Source organism: Callithrix jacchus, chromosome 22 (genome assembly GCF_049354715.1).
Source record: "Callithrix jacchus isolate 240 chromosome 22, calJac240_pri, whole genome shotgun sequence".
Taxonomy (NCBI): domain Eukaryota; kingdom Metazoa; phylum Chordata; class Mammalia; order Primates; family Cebidae; genus Callithrix; species Callithrix jacchus.
In genome coordinates, this window is record NC_133523.1 from 34737131 (window position 1) to 34753350 (window position 16220).

The 16220-nt window shown below is 51.6% G+C and overlaps 2 protein-coding genes and 1 pseudogene across 2 annotated transcripts; 1 reads left to right on the top strand and 2 right to left on the bottom strand.

Moving 5' to 3' along the window:
• Window positions 1–1341: 1341 nt before the first annotated feature.
• On the bottom strand, window positions 1342–3984 carry IFNL3 (interferon lambda 3). The gene is made up of 6 exons (XM_017967394.5): window positions 2942–3984; window positions 2660–2841; window positions 2300–2377; window positions 1903–2052; window positions 1716–1799; window positions 1342–1621 (listed from the first exon to the last, which is right to left on the bottom strand). Exons 1-6 carry the CDS (start codon window positions 2949–2951, stop codon window positions 1523–1525), a joined length of 603 nt encoding a protein of 200 aa, XP_017822883.3. The 5' UTR covers window positions 2952–3984; the 3' UTR covers window positions 1342–1522.
• Window positions 3985–4093: 109 nt separating this feature from the next.
• Window positions 4094–9296, bottom strand: LOC118150233 (interferon lambda-4). Its single transcript, XM_078359621.1, is given in 5 exon segments — window positions 4094–5044; window positions 5202–5509; window positions 5512–5659; window positions 5734–5805; window positions 6243–9296. Coding segments are annotated over 5 exon segments (777 nt in total). The 5' UTR covers window positions 6393–9296; the 3' UTR covers window positions 4094–4945.
• Window positions 9297–9434: 138 nt separating this feature from the next.
• On the top strand, window positions 9435–15916 carry LOC128930462 (methionine-R-sulfoxide reductase B1 pseudogene; annotated as a pseudogene).
• The last annotated feature ends 304 nt before the right edge of the window (window positions 15917–16220 follow it).

Here is a 16220-nt window from a genome sequence, read left to right on the forward strand (position 1 = left end):
GGGTTCAAGCGATTCTCCTGCATCAGCCTCCCAAGTAGCTGGAATTACAGGCATAAACCACCATGCCTGGCTAATTTTGTATTTTTAGTAGAGACAGAGTTTCACCATATTGGCCAGGCTGGTCCAAACTCCTGACCTCAGGTGATGAACCCACCTCGGCCTCCCAAAGTGCCAGGATTACAGGCATGAGCCACTGCACCCGGCTAAGCAAAATGCATTCTAAATGACCCCTCACACACTCGTAGGTAGAGGACACACACACAATCCCACAACTACAATGACACACAATCAGAAACACAATCACACACACACTGTGGGAAGCCAGAGATGCCACCCCAAAGATGCCCAGCACGTCGTCCCTGGACCCGGTGTGTATCTCAGGTCACTCGGCAAAGCAGCTTTGCAGATGCGATTATAGCATGTGGACTGTCACTGGGGAATCTTCCTGGATGCCAATCTCATCACCCGAGTCCTGAATCGTGGAAGACTTTCTCTAGCTGGAAGCACAAGAGCAGCGTGGCAGGAGAGGTCGGAGAGGTTCCAAACATGAGAAGGTTTGGGGCAGTGTTGCTGGCTCTGAGATGGAGGGTCCAATGGGCAGGGACCATGGAGAGCGGGAGAAGCATGGGTGGAGAAGAGCAGTGAGTTTTCAGGGCAGTGAAAGCATTCTGTCGTCCACTGTCAGAGGGGATAGGATACATTATGTATTTTGCCTCTGATCTCAGGTCCTGGGGAAGAGGCAGGAGCGGCACATGCAGTCCATCAGCAGGAGCAACTCTTCCTAGAGAGCAAGGGCACAGGTTAGCCCCCAGCAGAAGGGATGGAGGTTAGACCACCCCAGTGGGATTAGAGGATGACTGACAGAAGGATAGGGGAAGTTAACTTCCGGGAGGATGTCAGAGGACCCTCTGCTGCAGGAGGACACTAATCAGCCACTGCGGTAGGAGCAGGAGATAGCCCACTGCAGGGAGGGTAGAGGTTAGCCCAGCAAGAGGCATGGAGGTCTCTTTCGGCAGAGCCAGCTCAGGATGGACCCACAGCCACAAGGAAGGCCGGAACCTCCGTCCTACAGCAGCAACGAACAGCGATCTGCCAACAATGTGGCTGACCCTGAAACGAGCTTTTTCCCAGAGCCCCAGTAAGAACCCAGCAGCGACGCTTGGATTCCAGCCTGTGAGCCCCACAAGAGAGAAACCGCCAGGGCCAGCGAGCCTCTGACATCAGACCCCAGCTCATCAACTGTGTCTCTGGAAGATGCTGCCTTTCGGGTGATTTGTTACGGCAGCAACGCAAAGGAAATGCACACCGACACACACGCAGGCGCACGCCATCCGTGCCTTTTCCTCACTCTTTATTTCAACAAGGGTTATAAAAAGTAGAAAAATAAACATTTTCCCAGAGGCGAGTTGGGTTTACACACACAAATACATAAATAGCAATTGGGTGGCAATAAATTAAGACAAGTGGTTGATGTATAAATAAAATCTTAGATTCCATGATGGGTGGCAGGGAGGTGGGAAGGTCAGACACACAGGTCCCCGCTGGCGACGCATTTCAGGTCCCGAGTGAGGAGGCGGAAGAGGTTGAAGGTGACAGAGGCCTCGAGGCAGCCAGGGGACTCCTGCAGGGGAGGAGGGGATGGGTCAGGGGCTGTCCAGGATCTGGGCTCCCAGTGGCTCCCGAGACGCCAGTGTCTCCCCTCCTGGGTCACTCACCTTTTTCGAGGCCTCCTGTAGCCGGTGCAGCCAGTGGTGGAGGCGGCCCCGGGGCCTGGGCCTCGCCGTGGGCTGAGGCTGGACCTGTGTGCAGAGGAGGGTGGTGTGTGAGGCAGGGCTGGGCCAGCACAAGGGAAGCCGCTTCTCAGAGCCCACAGACCTGGGTGCCCGGGCCCCGAGGACTCACACAGGCCCGGAGCTGGGAGAGGACGTGGTGCAGGGTGTGAAGGGGCCGGTCGAGGACGTCCCCCAAGGCCGTGTCATTGTCAGCGGTGGCCTCCAGAACCTCCAGCGTCAGGGCCAGCTCAGCCTCCAAGGCCACGAGGCGCTCCCTCACCTGAGAAGAGGTGAGAAAGAGCAGGTGAGAGGAAGAGGTGGTGGGGAGGCGAACAGAGAGGAACCAGTGAAGGTGACAGGCACAGGGGAGAGGGCACAGCCAGTGGGGTCAGGTGGGAGCAGAGGGAAGGGGGAGCAGGTGTGGGGAGATGAGAGGGGACAAGGTAGAAGGAGAAGGTGAACTGGCCACTGCAGAGCCTGGGGAACGGGGCTGGGAGGGTAGGGGTGGGCCTGACTCTCGCTCTCACCTGCAGCTGCCTCAGGTCCCAGGTCCTGGGGAAGAGGCGGGAGCGGCACCTGCAGTCCTTCAGCAGAAGTGACTCTTCCTAGACAGCAAGGGCACAGGTTAGCCCCAGCAGGAGGGGTGGAGGTTAGACCACTCTGGGGGGATTGCAGGAGGGCTGACAACAGGATAGGGGAGATGAACTGCTGGGAGGACCCTGCACTGCCAGGAAACATGAATCGGCCCCCTGCAGTAGGAGCATGAGATAGCCCACTGCAGGAAGGGCAGAGGCTACCCCAGTGAAGGAAGCTGGGAGGGAAAGCATGGTGACCCTTGGAGTGGGGGTGGAGGCTAGCCCGTGGCAGGAGGGCAGGGGGAGACTCACTAAGGCATCTTTGGCCCTCTTAAAGGCCTGCAGCTCCTGTGGGGACAGGGACTTGAACTGGGCTATGTGGCAGCCCCTTGCATCCGGGAGGGCCCCGAGGGGCCTGGTGACAGGAACTGCTCCAGTGACGGTCAGCACTGCGGCCATCAGCACCAGCACTGCCATGCAGCCCCCACTCATGCCTGTGTCACAGAAAGAAAGGGAGCTGAGGGGATGGAGCGGCTGCCCCCTGAGGGCAGGGCTGCAGGAGCTGAGCATCTTGGACAGAGATGTGGGGCTCACCTTGTTTCATTCCTGATCTCTGGGCTTCGTCAGCAGAAGGACCACTCTGAGGCTGTCACCCGGGGTCTCTCTGGGTCTTCTTTGGAGTCTCTGTTGTTTTCAGTCTCCTCTTCCAGATCTCAGCCTGTGTACTGGCCTTGACTCTTTCTATCAATTTCGAGCTCTGTCTGGGATGTGATTGCTGCCTGAGCTCCATGGGGCAGCTTTTATCCCGGACAGAAGGGCAGCCCCAGCTGATGTAGGAAAAGTGAAAACACAGCCTTCAGGTAAGAAACCGGCCACCAGGGGAGCCCCAGGTTGGGAAAGCCCAGGGCAGGGCGGGGCCCGTGAGCCAGGTGAGCAACTGGAGGAAAAGAGAAACTGATGCAGACTCAGGGATCACCTACAGGAAAGTGTGCTCCCAAGAGGTTTCTGCCTGCTCTGGTTATGTTGTTGTTTAAGACAGGGTCTTACCCTGTCACCAGAGTGCAATGGCATGATCATAGCTCACTGCAGCCTCAAACTCCTGGACTCAAGCAATCCTCCTCCTCCAGCCTATAAAGTGCTGGGAATATAGGCCTGAGCCACCACTCCTGGCCAGTATATACATATTTTGAGACAGGGTCTCATTCGGTCACCCAGGCTGGAGTGCAGTGACTCAGTGCAACCGCCGTCTCCTGGGTGTAAACGATTCTCTTGCCTCAGCCTCCCAAGTAGCAGGGATTACAGGCACGGGCCACCATTACCAGCTAAATTATATATTTTTAGTAGAGACAGTGTTTCACCATGTTGGACCATGCTGGTCTCAAACTCCTGACATCAACTGATCTGTCTGCCTCGGCCTCCCAAATTGCTGGGATTGCAGGTGTGATCCACCATGCCCAGAGGCCAACATTTCTTAATAGCCCAGGCAGGTAAGGGCTCAGGAATATGAGGCTCTGCTGGAGAACTGAGGTGTGACCAAGGACTTGGACACCACGTGGGTGCTGTTCTTCTTAGGGAAGTTCAGGCAGTGATGAAGAGCATGAGTCCTGGAGCTGAAGGGTCTAAGGTTCAAATCTAGTTCTGACCCTCACTAGCTGTGTGACGTTGGCAAGGAGGGGTGCATTCAGCAACACTGATTGCTGATGCACAGATTTGCAGAAAAAATTAAAAACACAGCTCTTTGTTTATGTGAGTGACTATTTAATGGGACCCACTCATTAAGACCATACCAGGACCTCAGCTGGAGAGTTTAAAACGTGATCTCAATGTACACTACTCCTCCACAAGGCAAGTATGCTAACCCATCCTATAGGTGAGGAAACACAGGCTCAGAAAGCAATTTGTCCTGCATCACACTTTAATTAACTGGCAGGGTGAGAACTGAAACTCAGGCCACCTGAGTCCCTGGCTCAGCCTCTATTTTTGCTGTAAAGCGCAACTCAGAACCATCATATGGAAAACAACCAATGCAATCAAAACACTCTTAATAACTGCAATAAATTTAAACCAGGAGCCAGAATAGCAAATACACAGGAATGTCACAAATACAAACAACGTCAATCAGGGAATCTAAAGAACCACAGTCAGGTGAGGATTCTTGGATTTCACTACCAAACCCTCAGGGATGGTACCCCCCAGATGCCGAATCCAAGAGTCACAGATTCACAGGATCTCAAAGCTGGCTGTGGGGCGGCAAATCCAGGGTTGGGCCCCGGGTTTGGGGGTGTCCTGGTAACCACACAAGGAGGAACTGGTGCCGTGCCTGGGGTCAGCCACGGTTTCCAGACCTCAAGTCTCTTCCTGCTACAGCAGCCCTTGGAGGATCACACAATGCACCCCGAGGAAATATCGCTGCTTCCTGGGGACCCGCGCCTCTTGTATCCGAGACAGAGCATCCAAGTCAGGCCCAAGACTGCAGAGAAGTTCTTGTGCCTCATTGCCCATTGGCTGAGAGCCTCGCCCGGTGGGGCCAATGGGCGAAAGGGGCCACTTTCGGCAGCCAATGGCCTGGAGGTTTCGGGGCTGGCTTAAGGGGCGGGGTCAGAGGCAAGGTCCTGAGTGCGCCGCCAGCCGGAGCTCCCACGTGAGCAGGCGCAGGAGGTTGAAGACCACTCGGGCTTCGCGGCACCGAGGCGAGTCCTGGAGCCCGGGAGGGAGCACAGCGGGGCTGAGTCAGGCTCTTCCCTCCCGAGGAGCCCCCTCTAGTCCCGCCGCTCCCAGCCCTGCTCAGTGCCGGCCTTGTCCGCCTCGCCCGGTCGTCCCTGCAGGCTAAGCCTGTCCTACCGGCTGCACTCACAGGTCTCCGCGGCTTGTGACGCCTCCTCGGGGCCCCGGGGACCTTCCTGGAGGAGTCGGGCCGGGCCAGCTCGAGCTGGAGGGGGAACACGGGGCCAATGGGGAAGGCGAAGGACGGAGCCCCCCACTCCCTCTGCATCTGCCCGTGGCTCCCCAGTCGCAGACCCGAGCCCGGCTTTGTGGACACCCGGAGGACCCGACCCGGGTCTGGACGGGGTTTTCCGCTAAGCGGGACAGACTCGCAAAGCGCGGGGCTCACAGAGGACGCAGAGAAGCCGGCGGGGGCGAGGGGCGGCGGGGCGCGGCGGCACTCACACAGGCCGCCACGTCCCTCCCCGCGGCCGCCAGCAGCTCCAGGATCGGGCCGGCGCCGGGGAGCAGCTCCGGGCGATGCAGGCGGCTGAGCACCGCCTGGGCGTCCGCTATGCCTCGGGCCACGTGTCGGAGCCAAGCGCAGGACTGCGGGGACGCGCGGGCGTTAGACGGGGCCGCGATCCGGCCGTGCCTCCCCCGCCTCCCGTCCCGGGCCTCACCGACGGCCGCAAAGGATCCCTCCTGGGGTGGAAGGAGCAGTTGCGCGACCCCCAGCTCAGCGCCTCTTCCTCCTGCGGGACAAGCGGCAGGTATCGCGTACGGATGGGCCCCCTCGCTAGGGCCCCTAACCGCTGAGAGGTCTGGCATTGCTGGACGTGGATAGGCACTGGCCGGGTACGGTTGTGCGTGTCGTACACTGAACCGCGAGCTCCCCGGGGGCGTGAACCAGGGCTGAATTGCACCCCGCGCTCCCCCAGCGAAGCCCTGCGCCCCGACTTGGATCGGAGTCCGCCCGGCAGGGTGCCCTTCTGTGACTGACCCTGAGCCTGCGTTCGCGCTGACGACGGGGCCTGCGGGGCCTCTTGTTGGGAATTGTGGGCTGTGACTTACGAGAGGCGCTGGGACATAGGACCCCTCGGGACAGGGACGGACGTGTAGGCACCCATCCGGCCGGCGCCGGGGAGCAGGGCCAGGGTCCCGGGGACCCAGGGGCTGGGCGGTCACTCACGTAGCGGTCCCTCAGCGCCTTGGCCGCTGCCAGCGTCCGGGGCTCCAGCGAGCGGTAGTGGGAGAGCAGGCAGCGCCGGGGGGCCGCCGCACCCACTGTGCACAGGACCCACAGCCCCGCAGCCACCGCGGCCGCGACACTTGGCCGCATCTCTGCTCCTGCAGGAGGCCAGGGACGTCAGGGAGGCCAAAGAGAGGGGTCCACGCGTCCAGCCCCTGCCTTGGGTCAGGCTCGCAAGGGGAGGGGATGCTCGGAGCGCGAAGGCGCAGTACGCGCAGGGGAGAGACAGTTGGGACGGTCCCCTCCTCGCCTCGGCCTCTGCCCTCACTTCTCCCTGTAGTGGACCCTCTGTGCCTGGCGCGGAGGCAGGTGTTGCCGTCCACTGGTCCCTTGGAGGCGTCCAGAGCAGTCTCCACCTGGGCAACAGAGCTTCGACGGCCCATGCTGGCTTTTATGTGCAGGACTGAGAAAGGCTTTGCAGCTGGGCTTCCCCATCCCGGGCAAGCTTTCGGAACGTCACTGCTGGCCGCAGGCCTTCGAGATCCCAGTCGGGTGTGAGGACTTCAACCCAAGGTTGGCCTGTGCCAGGGATGGCTGGCCTCCAACACTCGGTTTCCAAATCGTCTCTGTCCCTGTTTCTACTGTTTCTTCTTGCTTTGCTTCATCCTGGTTGTCCTTATCTTTGTTCTGCCACCACAACCAGCCCTTGTATAGTGTTGACTGTGCATCAGGCCCTCTTCTATGTAATTGACACAGAATATCATCTCATAAATATGTATATGTATATATATATATATATATATATAAACCAGGGCAGCCCTGCAGGTGTAGCTGAGAACGAGAAAGCTGCTTTTATTTCAGTTTAGAGACAGGGTCTTGCCTTGTTGCCCAGCTTGTAGTAGTGGCACGGTCACAGCTCATTGCAGCCTCAACCTCCCAGGTTCAAGCAGTCCTCCCACGTCAGTCTCCCAAAGTAGCTGGGACTGCCGGTGGGTGCCGCCACCATTTTTTGTAGAAACCTGGTTTTGCCCCGTTGCCCAGGCTGCTCTCTAACTCCGGAGCTCTCACCATCTGCCCTCCTCAGCCGCAGGTTTTTGGGATCCCAGTCGGGTGTGAGGACTTCAACCCAAGGTTGGCCTGTGCCAGGGACGGCTGGCCTCCAACCCTCTGTCCTGAGCCCACTGCCTGTGTGCTTTCTGGATATCTGTCTGTCTTTGCCTCTCTGATCTCACTTCTGTACTGTAGGAATGAATGAACACACTTGTTCCTTCTCTTTGAAGCTATAGGCTTGGCAGAGCTATGGAATCATTTAAATGCCTGCCCTCGAGTATTCACACCTGGCTTTCCAATGCTGTCCCCTTTGTCTTTGCTCTCTCATTATATTTCTGTTTGTTTGTCCCTGTCTTTGTATTTTTTTCCCCTTGTCAATTAATAAGAAGAGTCAAACTCTGTAAAACACTTGAAGAGATTTATTCTGAGCCGAATGTGGGTGACTGAAGGCCCATGACACAGCCCACAGGAGATCCTGAGAACATGTGCCCAAGGTTGCCAGGCCACAACTTTTTTTTTTTTCCTTGAGAGGGAGTCTTGCTCTATCCCCCAGGCTGGAGTGCAGTGGTGTGATCTCTGCTCACTGCACATGCAACTTCCCAGGTTCAAGTGATTCTCCTGCCTCAGCCTCCTGAATAGTTGGGACTACAGGCATGCACCACTACACCCAACTAATTTCTGCCTTTTTAGTAGAGACGGGGTTTTGCTATGTTGGCCAGGCTGGTGTAGAACTCCTGATCTCAGGTGATCCACCTGCCTCGGCCTCCCAAAGTGATGGGATTACAGGTGTGAGCCACAGCACCTGGCCCACCACTTGGTTTTATACACTTTAGGGAGACATAAGGCATCAGTCAATACATGTAAGATGTACATTAGTTCCATCCAGAAAGGCAGGACACGTGGAAGCCATGGTGTTTCCAAGTCATAGGGAGATTCAGAGAGTTTCTGATGGGCAGTTGGTTGAGTTATCCATATAAAGGAATGTTTGGGTTACCATAAGGGGTTGTGGAGACCAAGAAAGGAAGGAAGGGAAGAAAATGCAGAGAGATCCTGTGCATGCTACCCAGTTCCCCCCAATATTAACATCTTACAAAGCTCCAGTCCAATACCACAACCAGGATATTGATATTGATACAATCCACCCATCATATTTAGATATCCTGTTTTTCTTCCACTGGGTGTGTCCAGATAGCAGACTTCAGATAAAATTGATTGTAAAATTTTTTTTAAAATCAGACTTAAAGGTCTGTTCTATCAGTAATTCCAAAAGGAAGGAGGGTATGATGAGGCGTGTCCCACTCCCTCTTGCGATTATGGCCCGAACTAGCTTTTCAGCTTAACTTTGGAATGCCCTTGGCAGAGAGGACGGGGTCCATTCAGATGGATGTGGGGGACCTTAGAATTTTATTTTTGGTTTACCCCTTGAATATTACCCCTTCTCTTCCGTTTTTTTTTTTTTTCTTTTTTAGAGACAGGGTGTCACTGTCTCTGGACCCAGGCTGGAGTGTAGTGGTGAGATGACAGTTTATTGTAACCTCAATCCTGTGGGCACTAAGGTTCCTCCTACTTCAGCTTTGAGTAGTCCCTAAGTAGCTGGAGCTGCAGGCACCCACCACCATGTGCAGATAATTCTATTTTTTTTTTTTTTGTAGAGATGGGGATCTCACTGTGTTGCCCAGGCTGGTCTTAAATTCCTGGCCTCTAGCTGTCATCCCACCTTGGCCTCTCAAAGCACTGGGATTACAGGTGTGGGCCACTGCACCTGGGCGCCTCCCTCTGTTTTTTGTTCATCTGTGCCTCAGATAAGCTGTCTCTAGCTTTCCTATCGTTATTTGAATATGATATTTACCACCTGAGGTATTGTTAGTTTGCTGTTGAAAAATTGGAATTACAGACATGTTTTTCTCAACTACTGTTAATAGCATATATATGTGTGTGTGTATATATATGTATATATAGGTGTGTATATATGTGTGTGTATATATATGTATATATATATGTGTGTGTATATATGTATATGTGTATATATGTGTGTGTATATATATATGTATATGTGTGTATATATATGTATGTGTGTGTATATATATGTATATATATATGTGTATATATGTATATATGTGTGTGTATATATATGTATATATGTGTGTGTGTATATATATGTATGTGTGTGTGTATATACATGTATATATGTGTGTATATATGTATATATGTGTGTGTATATATATATGTGCGTGTGTGTGTGTGTGTATATATATATATATATATATAAAATTTATAGCTAATATATACTCAGCACTTCCTGGCTCCATTATAAGCTCTTCTCATGTAAATATCTGTTTTTATTTTTTGTCCCCAGCAACTCTGTTAGGTAGTTGACTGGTTACTGGCTGACATATTATGGATGAAAGAACTGTGGCACAGAGAGATTATGAATGAAACATCAGCTCACACAGCTTATAGATGTGGAATGGGAATTTGATCCCAGGTTCCCTGGGTTATTACCAGTAATGCTCTGCCATCTCTCATCTATATGACTGATCTATACTGCATGGAATAGTCTACATATGTTTTTGTTTGTTTTTAAGATACGGTCTTGCTATGTCCCCAGGCTGGAGTGTAGTGGTAGGATCACAGCTCACTACAGCCTTGACCTCCTGGGCTCAAGTGATCCTCCCACCACAGCCTCCCAAGTAGCTGGGACTACAGGCATGTACCACCACGCCAGCTAGTATTTGTAGAGACAGGATCTCGGTATGTTGCCCAGGCTGGTCCAAACGCAGTCTCAAGCGATCCTCCTGCCTTGGCCTCCCAGTGTTGGAATTACGGTGTGAGCCACTGCACCCAGCCCTAGGTAAGTTTTGAGGAAGTCAGGTACACTTCCTACATGAGACCACTTTTAATTAATTGTAAATTAGGTTTATTTATAAATTTATAATTTATAATATTATGGGTAGTGACTTTTTCACGCTTATATGTCTTCCCTAGTATAAATATGAGAAAACCATTTTATGATTTGCCAGTGCGTATTTTCCTACTCAAAAACATAGAGGTTTTAAGAACCAGCAAAGCCTGGCCGACATGGAGAAAGCTGGACTCTACTAAAAATACAAAAATTAGCAAGTGGGGTGGCACGTGCCTGTAATTCCAGCTACTCAGGAGGCTTAGGCAGGAGAACTATCTGAACCTGGGAGGTGGAGGTTGCAGTGAGCCGAGATTGTACCACCATACTCCAGCCTCGGTGACAGAGCCAGACCTTGTCTCAAAAATAAAAAATAAAAAAAATTCCAGAAAGTGTCCCTGTAGTGTACTTTCCAAGCTTCTGTCACCTCTTCCCAGTCTTTCCTGGCATCCCCCATTTCAGCTTGGGATCTAAATGATTAAACCCCCTCCCCATCCCTGGGATGGGGTCTGGAATCTGGATGTAGCCATTTCCATCAGTTTGGCTTCTTAGCCACAGTGATTGGGTTTGTATGGGCATATGACCTAACTCCGTTCAATCAGAATGATCCTCAGTCCTGAACATCTTGGGAAAAAGATGCTGGTTTTCTTTCTACTGGAGAAAAATGAAGCCTGAAGCCTGATGCTGTTAGACCTGTCTTGTATTTACAAGAGTAAACAGGCTATCTCATCAGCAGAAGGGAGACCTGCAATATTAAAAACCAAAAACCGTAAGGCTGGGCTTGGTGGCTTATGCCTGTAATGCCAGCACTTTGGGAGGCCGAGGCAGGCAGATCACCTGAGGTTAGGAGTTTGAGACCAGCCTGGGCAACATGGTGAAACCCTGTCTCTACCAAAAATACAAAAATAGCCAGGCATGGTGGTACGCACCTGTAATCCCAGCTACTTGGGAGGCTGAGGCAGAAGAATCACTTGAACCTGAGAGGTGGAGGTTGCAGTGAGCTGAGATCATGCGATTGTACTCCAGCCTGCATGACAGAGCGAGAGTCCATCTCAAAAAAAAAAACAAACAAACAAAAAAACAACTAAGAGGTTACTGATGTCTTAAACTGCTAGATCAAACTTAACCTGAAGCCTCACCACTAACCCTAGACTTCTCAGTTTTGTAAGCTCATAAATTCTCCATTGTTCAAGCCAGCATGAGTTGAGTGTTTGGTTATTTACCACCAAAAGTGTCTGATAGATACCATGAGGCTGAAATAAAATTATATGTCTCCAAAGACTGAAGAACTAGAAGGAAAATTAGTAATGGCAGGAAGAACAGAGTGTCATGGATTGGCTGGAGGAAACTGCCAGATGCAAATTATTGACAATCAGTGATTCAGCTCTGAGCACCACAATGCAGATTATTGAGCTTGCGTTATGTGCAGTAAAAAATTCCATTTAATGCTGTCCTGATAGAAAGGTGTCTTGTGACCCACTGCTCGAGACCCCTAGTCTGTTACAAACACTACTTCAGGAATTTAAGAAATAACAAAAAGCTTTGGAGAACATATTTGTGAGTATAAGTCAAACATGATCTAGGAACCGGATCACTCATACATTCCTGCTGGGAATGGAAAAATGGAGCAGCCGTTCTGAAATACAGTTCAGCTGTTTCCTGTAAAATGAAATATGCAACTCCTGGTCAGCCCAGAAAGGTATGCCTGGATATTTATTCCAGAGCAAAAGAAAATATTGATAAATTTAAATATTCTAACAATCATATCCTCAGTTCCCATGCGCTCTCCAGTGATGACGAACTCACTATTAATCAGTTTGGAACACATCCTTGCACACTGTTCTATACATTTTTAAACATTTTATATATTACCCGTGTTTTATATATTTGCATAATGCATGTATAGCTCCCAAGGAAACCTGTCTGTGTGACTGTTTTAATTAGAGTTCTTACTTTGACATAATTGTGGATTCACATGCAATTGTAAGAGATAATGCAAAGAGATGGACATGGGTCCTGGTGGTCGTGGGGTGGGCGGCTTTGGGTCTGTTGGAGGGGGCAAGCGCACAGTGGTCCTGGTGGCACCCTGTTGTTATGCAGCTTCTTTGGGGGTGACGTTTTCCCAAATCACTTTGAGCCAGGCGTCTATGTGCGTGCCAAGTGTGGCCCGCGCTTGGGCCTGACCTCCAGCCTCTCAATAGTACACACACTCATTCCCCTGGTGGGCGTTCACCAAGACCATCCACTCTGACAGCGTGGCCAAGTGCCTGGAGCACAGTCATCCTGAAGCCTTGAAGGTGTCCTTTGGCAAGTGTGGCAACAAGTTGAGCCTCGAGTTCCTAAACGTGGCCCCAAGCTGTGGCCCTCGGGATTCTGAGTGAATATTCAGCAGCTCACTGAAGTTTGTCCCTAAAGGCAAAGAAACTTCTGCCTCCAAGGGCCACTAGGTGGGCAGCCCACATCCACACTAGATGGCCATGGCACTAAGGCCACACACTGGCCATTCTACCACGGATTTAGAGCCCTGGACGTTGAGACAGGAAGGCAGGGAATGGTGACTGAAACACCAAGGAGGCTCCCAAGGCCCTAGCTCTGAACAAGATCTTGTTTCTTGGAAAAGTCACTTAGTTGCTAATGGTTCCTGCCTTCTGTCAGGACAGGCCTGGGCTGTGTGGCCACGCTGTCACCTGACTTAGCCCCCTGCTCATTTGATAAGGCGTCTCAGGAGGTATGCTCTGGGCGCAGCTGGTTTTTGAATGATGTTACCACCTGACCTTCTCTTCCCGGCCCTGCCTCTGGACTCATCCCTGTTGGGCCCAATTCCAAGGCAGACTGTCATCCTCACCAAAGCTTAGGCCCCCATCTCCCAGGCTGCTTACGAGACGGAATGGAAATGGAGGCTGCCCCTGACATCCCTGGTTGCCACATGACCCGCTGTGGCTAAACCCTTCCAGGCCAGCCAGGTGGTGATGGTCCGTAAGCCACTAGAAAAGCAGGCTGATGGGGCAGACCCTTGGCCTCTCGTCTAACAGGAGAGAAACCTAAAGCCTGTTTTACAATCTGCGCAGAGGTAGCTTGGCCCACTCTGGCTTAGGCAAGTGGCTATCGCTTCATTATTTTATTTTTATTTATTCATTTTTTTTTTTGAGACGGAGTTTCGCACTTTTCACCCAGGCTGGAGTGCAATGGCGCGATCTCAGCTCACCACAATCTCCGCCTCCTGGGTTCAGGCAATTCTCCTGCCTCAGCCTCCTGAGTAGCTGGGATTACAGGCACGCGCCACCGTGCCCAGCTAATTTTTTGTAATTTTAGTAGAGACGGGTTTTCACCATGTTGACCAGAATGGTCTCGATCTCTTGACCTCGTGATCCACCCACCTCGGCCTCCCAAAGTGCTGGGATTACAGGCGTGAGCCACCGCGCCCGGCCAGCTTCATTATTTTAAACAGCACAAGGCTGGGCCCTGCAGTTCACCTGCAGACAGGTCCCCAAGATGTGACCATGTCTTACTGTTCATGCTCAGGGGTCTTTTTCCATAGGGGAAAGTAGGCGATGCTGAAATCACCCCCCATCTTAAGCATTTTAAGTAATTACTTTCTGGAGTAATCAGGTGGAAGTTAACAAATGAATGAAATGTGAAAAGAGAGAGAGAGAGGAAGGAAGGGATGGAAGGAGGGAGACAGACAGACTGGGTACCCTTTACCCAGTTTCCCCTAATGGTAACATCTTGTAAAAACTATGGTACTATATCACATCCAGAATATTGACATTATGTATTAGTCTGTTCTCACGCTGCTATAAAGATGCTACCTGAGACTGGGTAATTTATAAAGGAAAGAGGTGTAATTGACTCACAGTTCTGCATGGTTGAGGAGGCCTCAGGAAATTTACAGTCACCTCTTACATGTGGCAGGAGAGACAGAGAGCAAAAGAAGAGGAACTTCCAAATACCTAAAAAACCATCAGATCTTGTGAGAACTCGCTATCAGGAGACTAGCATGGGGGGAACCGCCCCCACAGTCCAATCCAGTCACTTCCCAGCAGGTCTCTTCCTCAACACCTGGGGATTACAATTCAAGATGAGATTTGGCTGGGGACACAAAGCCTAGCCAGACCACACTGATACAGACAAGATACAAAACACTCCACCATACCACAAGATCCCTCATGTTGCCCTTTCAATAGCCACATCCACTCCTCTCCCTTCCTTAACCTCTGGCAACCCCTAATCTGCTATTTATTTCTATAATTTTTTCATTTCAAGAATATTGAAATGGAAACACACCAGCCTGGGTAACAGAGTGAGACAGCCTCTCTGGGGAAAAAAAATTAGCCAGGCCTGGTGGCACGCACCTACGACAGGTCGCTGTCATACCAGCTACTTGGGAGGCCGAGTGGGATGATGGCTCGAGCCTGGGAGATGGAGGCTGCAGTGAGCGGCGATTTTGCCACTACTACACTCCAGCTTGGGTTAGAGTGAGACCATGTCCAAAAACACAAAAGCAAAAAGTGACCTCTGCTCTGCAAAAGCTGCTGTTGAGAGAATGAAAAATCTACCACCCTAGCAATCACGGGTTGGTTACTGAATAATCCTGCTGGAATGGAAGCTCTAATAGTGGTGTGGCAGTGGGGGATGTCTTCCATTTGTCCCTCCTTATCTACTGTCCCTGCTTCTCCACCCTGCTCTGGGCCCCAGGTAGAGGGGAGAGGAGGTCAGGGTGTTTGTTCCCTGGGGCTCCTCCCTATGGGGGGGCCACTACAATTTGGCTGCTTCCTCCATGAATCTAAGTGACTCTTCCCCAAGTCAGGCAACCACACACACACCCTCAACCCTCTCCCTTTCCTTGAGGCCTGTGGATGAGGCCCTCACCATGCTGGCCCTAGGAGCTTGCACTAGCTCTTATCATTTGCTTCGCTATCCAATCGAGTTATAAAGGCTTCTGGTATCAACCCCACCTCAAATTATCCTAAATTGACGGGGCCATCTGTTTCCTGCTGGGCCCTAACTGATACACTATAATTAAAGATGTGGGAGAATGCAAATGAGAGATAATGGTAAGACATAAAAAGCCGGCTACCAAACTGTATACAGCATGGTTCCAATTTGGGTGAAATTGCTCACAGAAAGGAAAACAAAAGGAGGAACAGTGACAAATTGTTAAAAAATATTTACCTCCAGGAGGTGAAATACGAGACTCACTTTAACTCTCCAAGTTGTATGTTTCTATATCGATGAAATCTTTTACCAGGAGCAAGTGTTACTTTGGTAGTCAGAAAACATATGCACAAATAAACACGTGGAAAATTCCTATGTATTGGGACGAATTGTTCCAGAAGTGGGATGAGGGAGGAGAGGACGAGGGTGAAGTTATAGGTGATTTTTTTCTTTTATGCTTTTGTGTATTTCTCTCTCTCTTTTTTTTTTGTAAAGATGGCGTTTCACCAGCATGGCCAGACTGGTCTTGAACTCCTGACCTCAGGTGATCCACCCACCTTAGCCTCCCAAAGTGCTAGGATTACAGGCGTGAGCCACCGCGCCCAGCCGCTTTTGTGTATTTTTCAAGCTTTATCCACTGAACATGCGTGGCTGATTTTATCCGAAAAGCATTTTATGTTTAACAAAAAGAGATGGTTTGAGACAGACACAGAGACCCGGGTCAGGATGCTTGTTGGAAAAATGAATGAGAAAGATGGAGTCACATAAAGCCAGAGACAGAAAGACATAGGAAGAGAAAGAGACGGAGGGAGGGAGGGAGGGAGACAGAGGGAGGGAGTGGGGGGAGAGAGAGGGAGGGAGAGAGAGAGAGACTGGGGGTGGGGAGAGAGGGAGGGAGAGAGAGACAGAGGGACGAAGAGAGATGGAGGGAGAGAGATGGAGGGAGGGAGAGGGAGGGAGAGAGATGGAGGGAGAGAGGGAGAGAGGGAGGGAGAGAGAGGGAGGGAGAGAGGGAGGAAGGGAGAGAGACGGAGGGAGAGAGACGGAGGGAGAGAGAGAGACGGGGGAGAGAGGGAGGGAGAGAAAGAGGGAGG

What these genes read in the sequence shown, in the direction of transcription:
- IFNL3 (XM_017967394.5), bottom strand. An exon ending in AGAGGGCCAAAGATGCCTTA is followed by an intron (nt 2,378 to 2,659) that starts GTGAGTCTCCCC and finishes CTTGCTGTCTAG; the next exon opens with GAAGAGTCACTTCTGCTGAA. An exon ending in TACAGGAGGCCTCGAAAAAG is followed by an intron (nt 1,622 to 1,715) that starts GTGAGTGACCCA and finishes CCTCCCCTGCAG; the next exon opens with GAGTCCCCTGGCTGCCTCGA.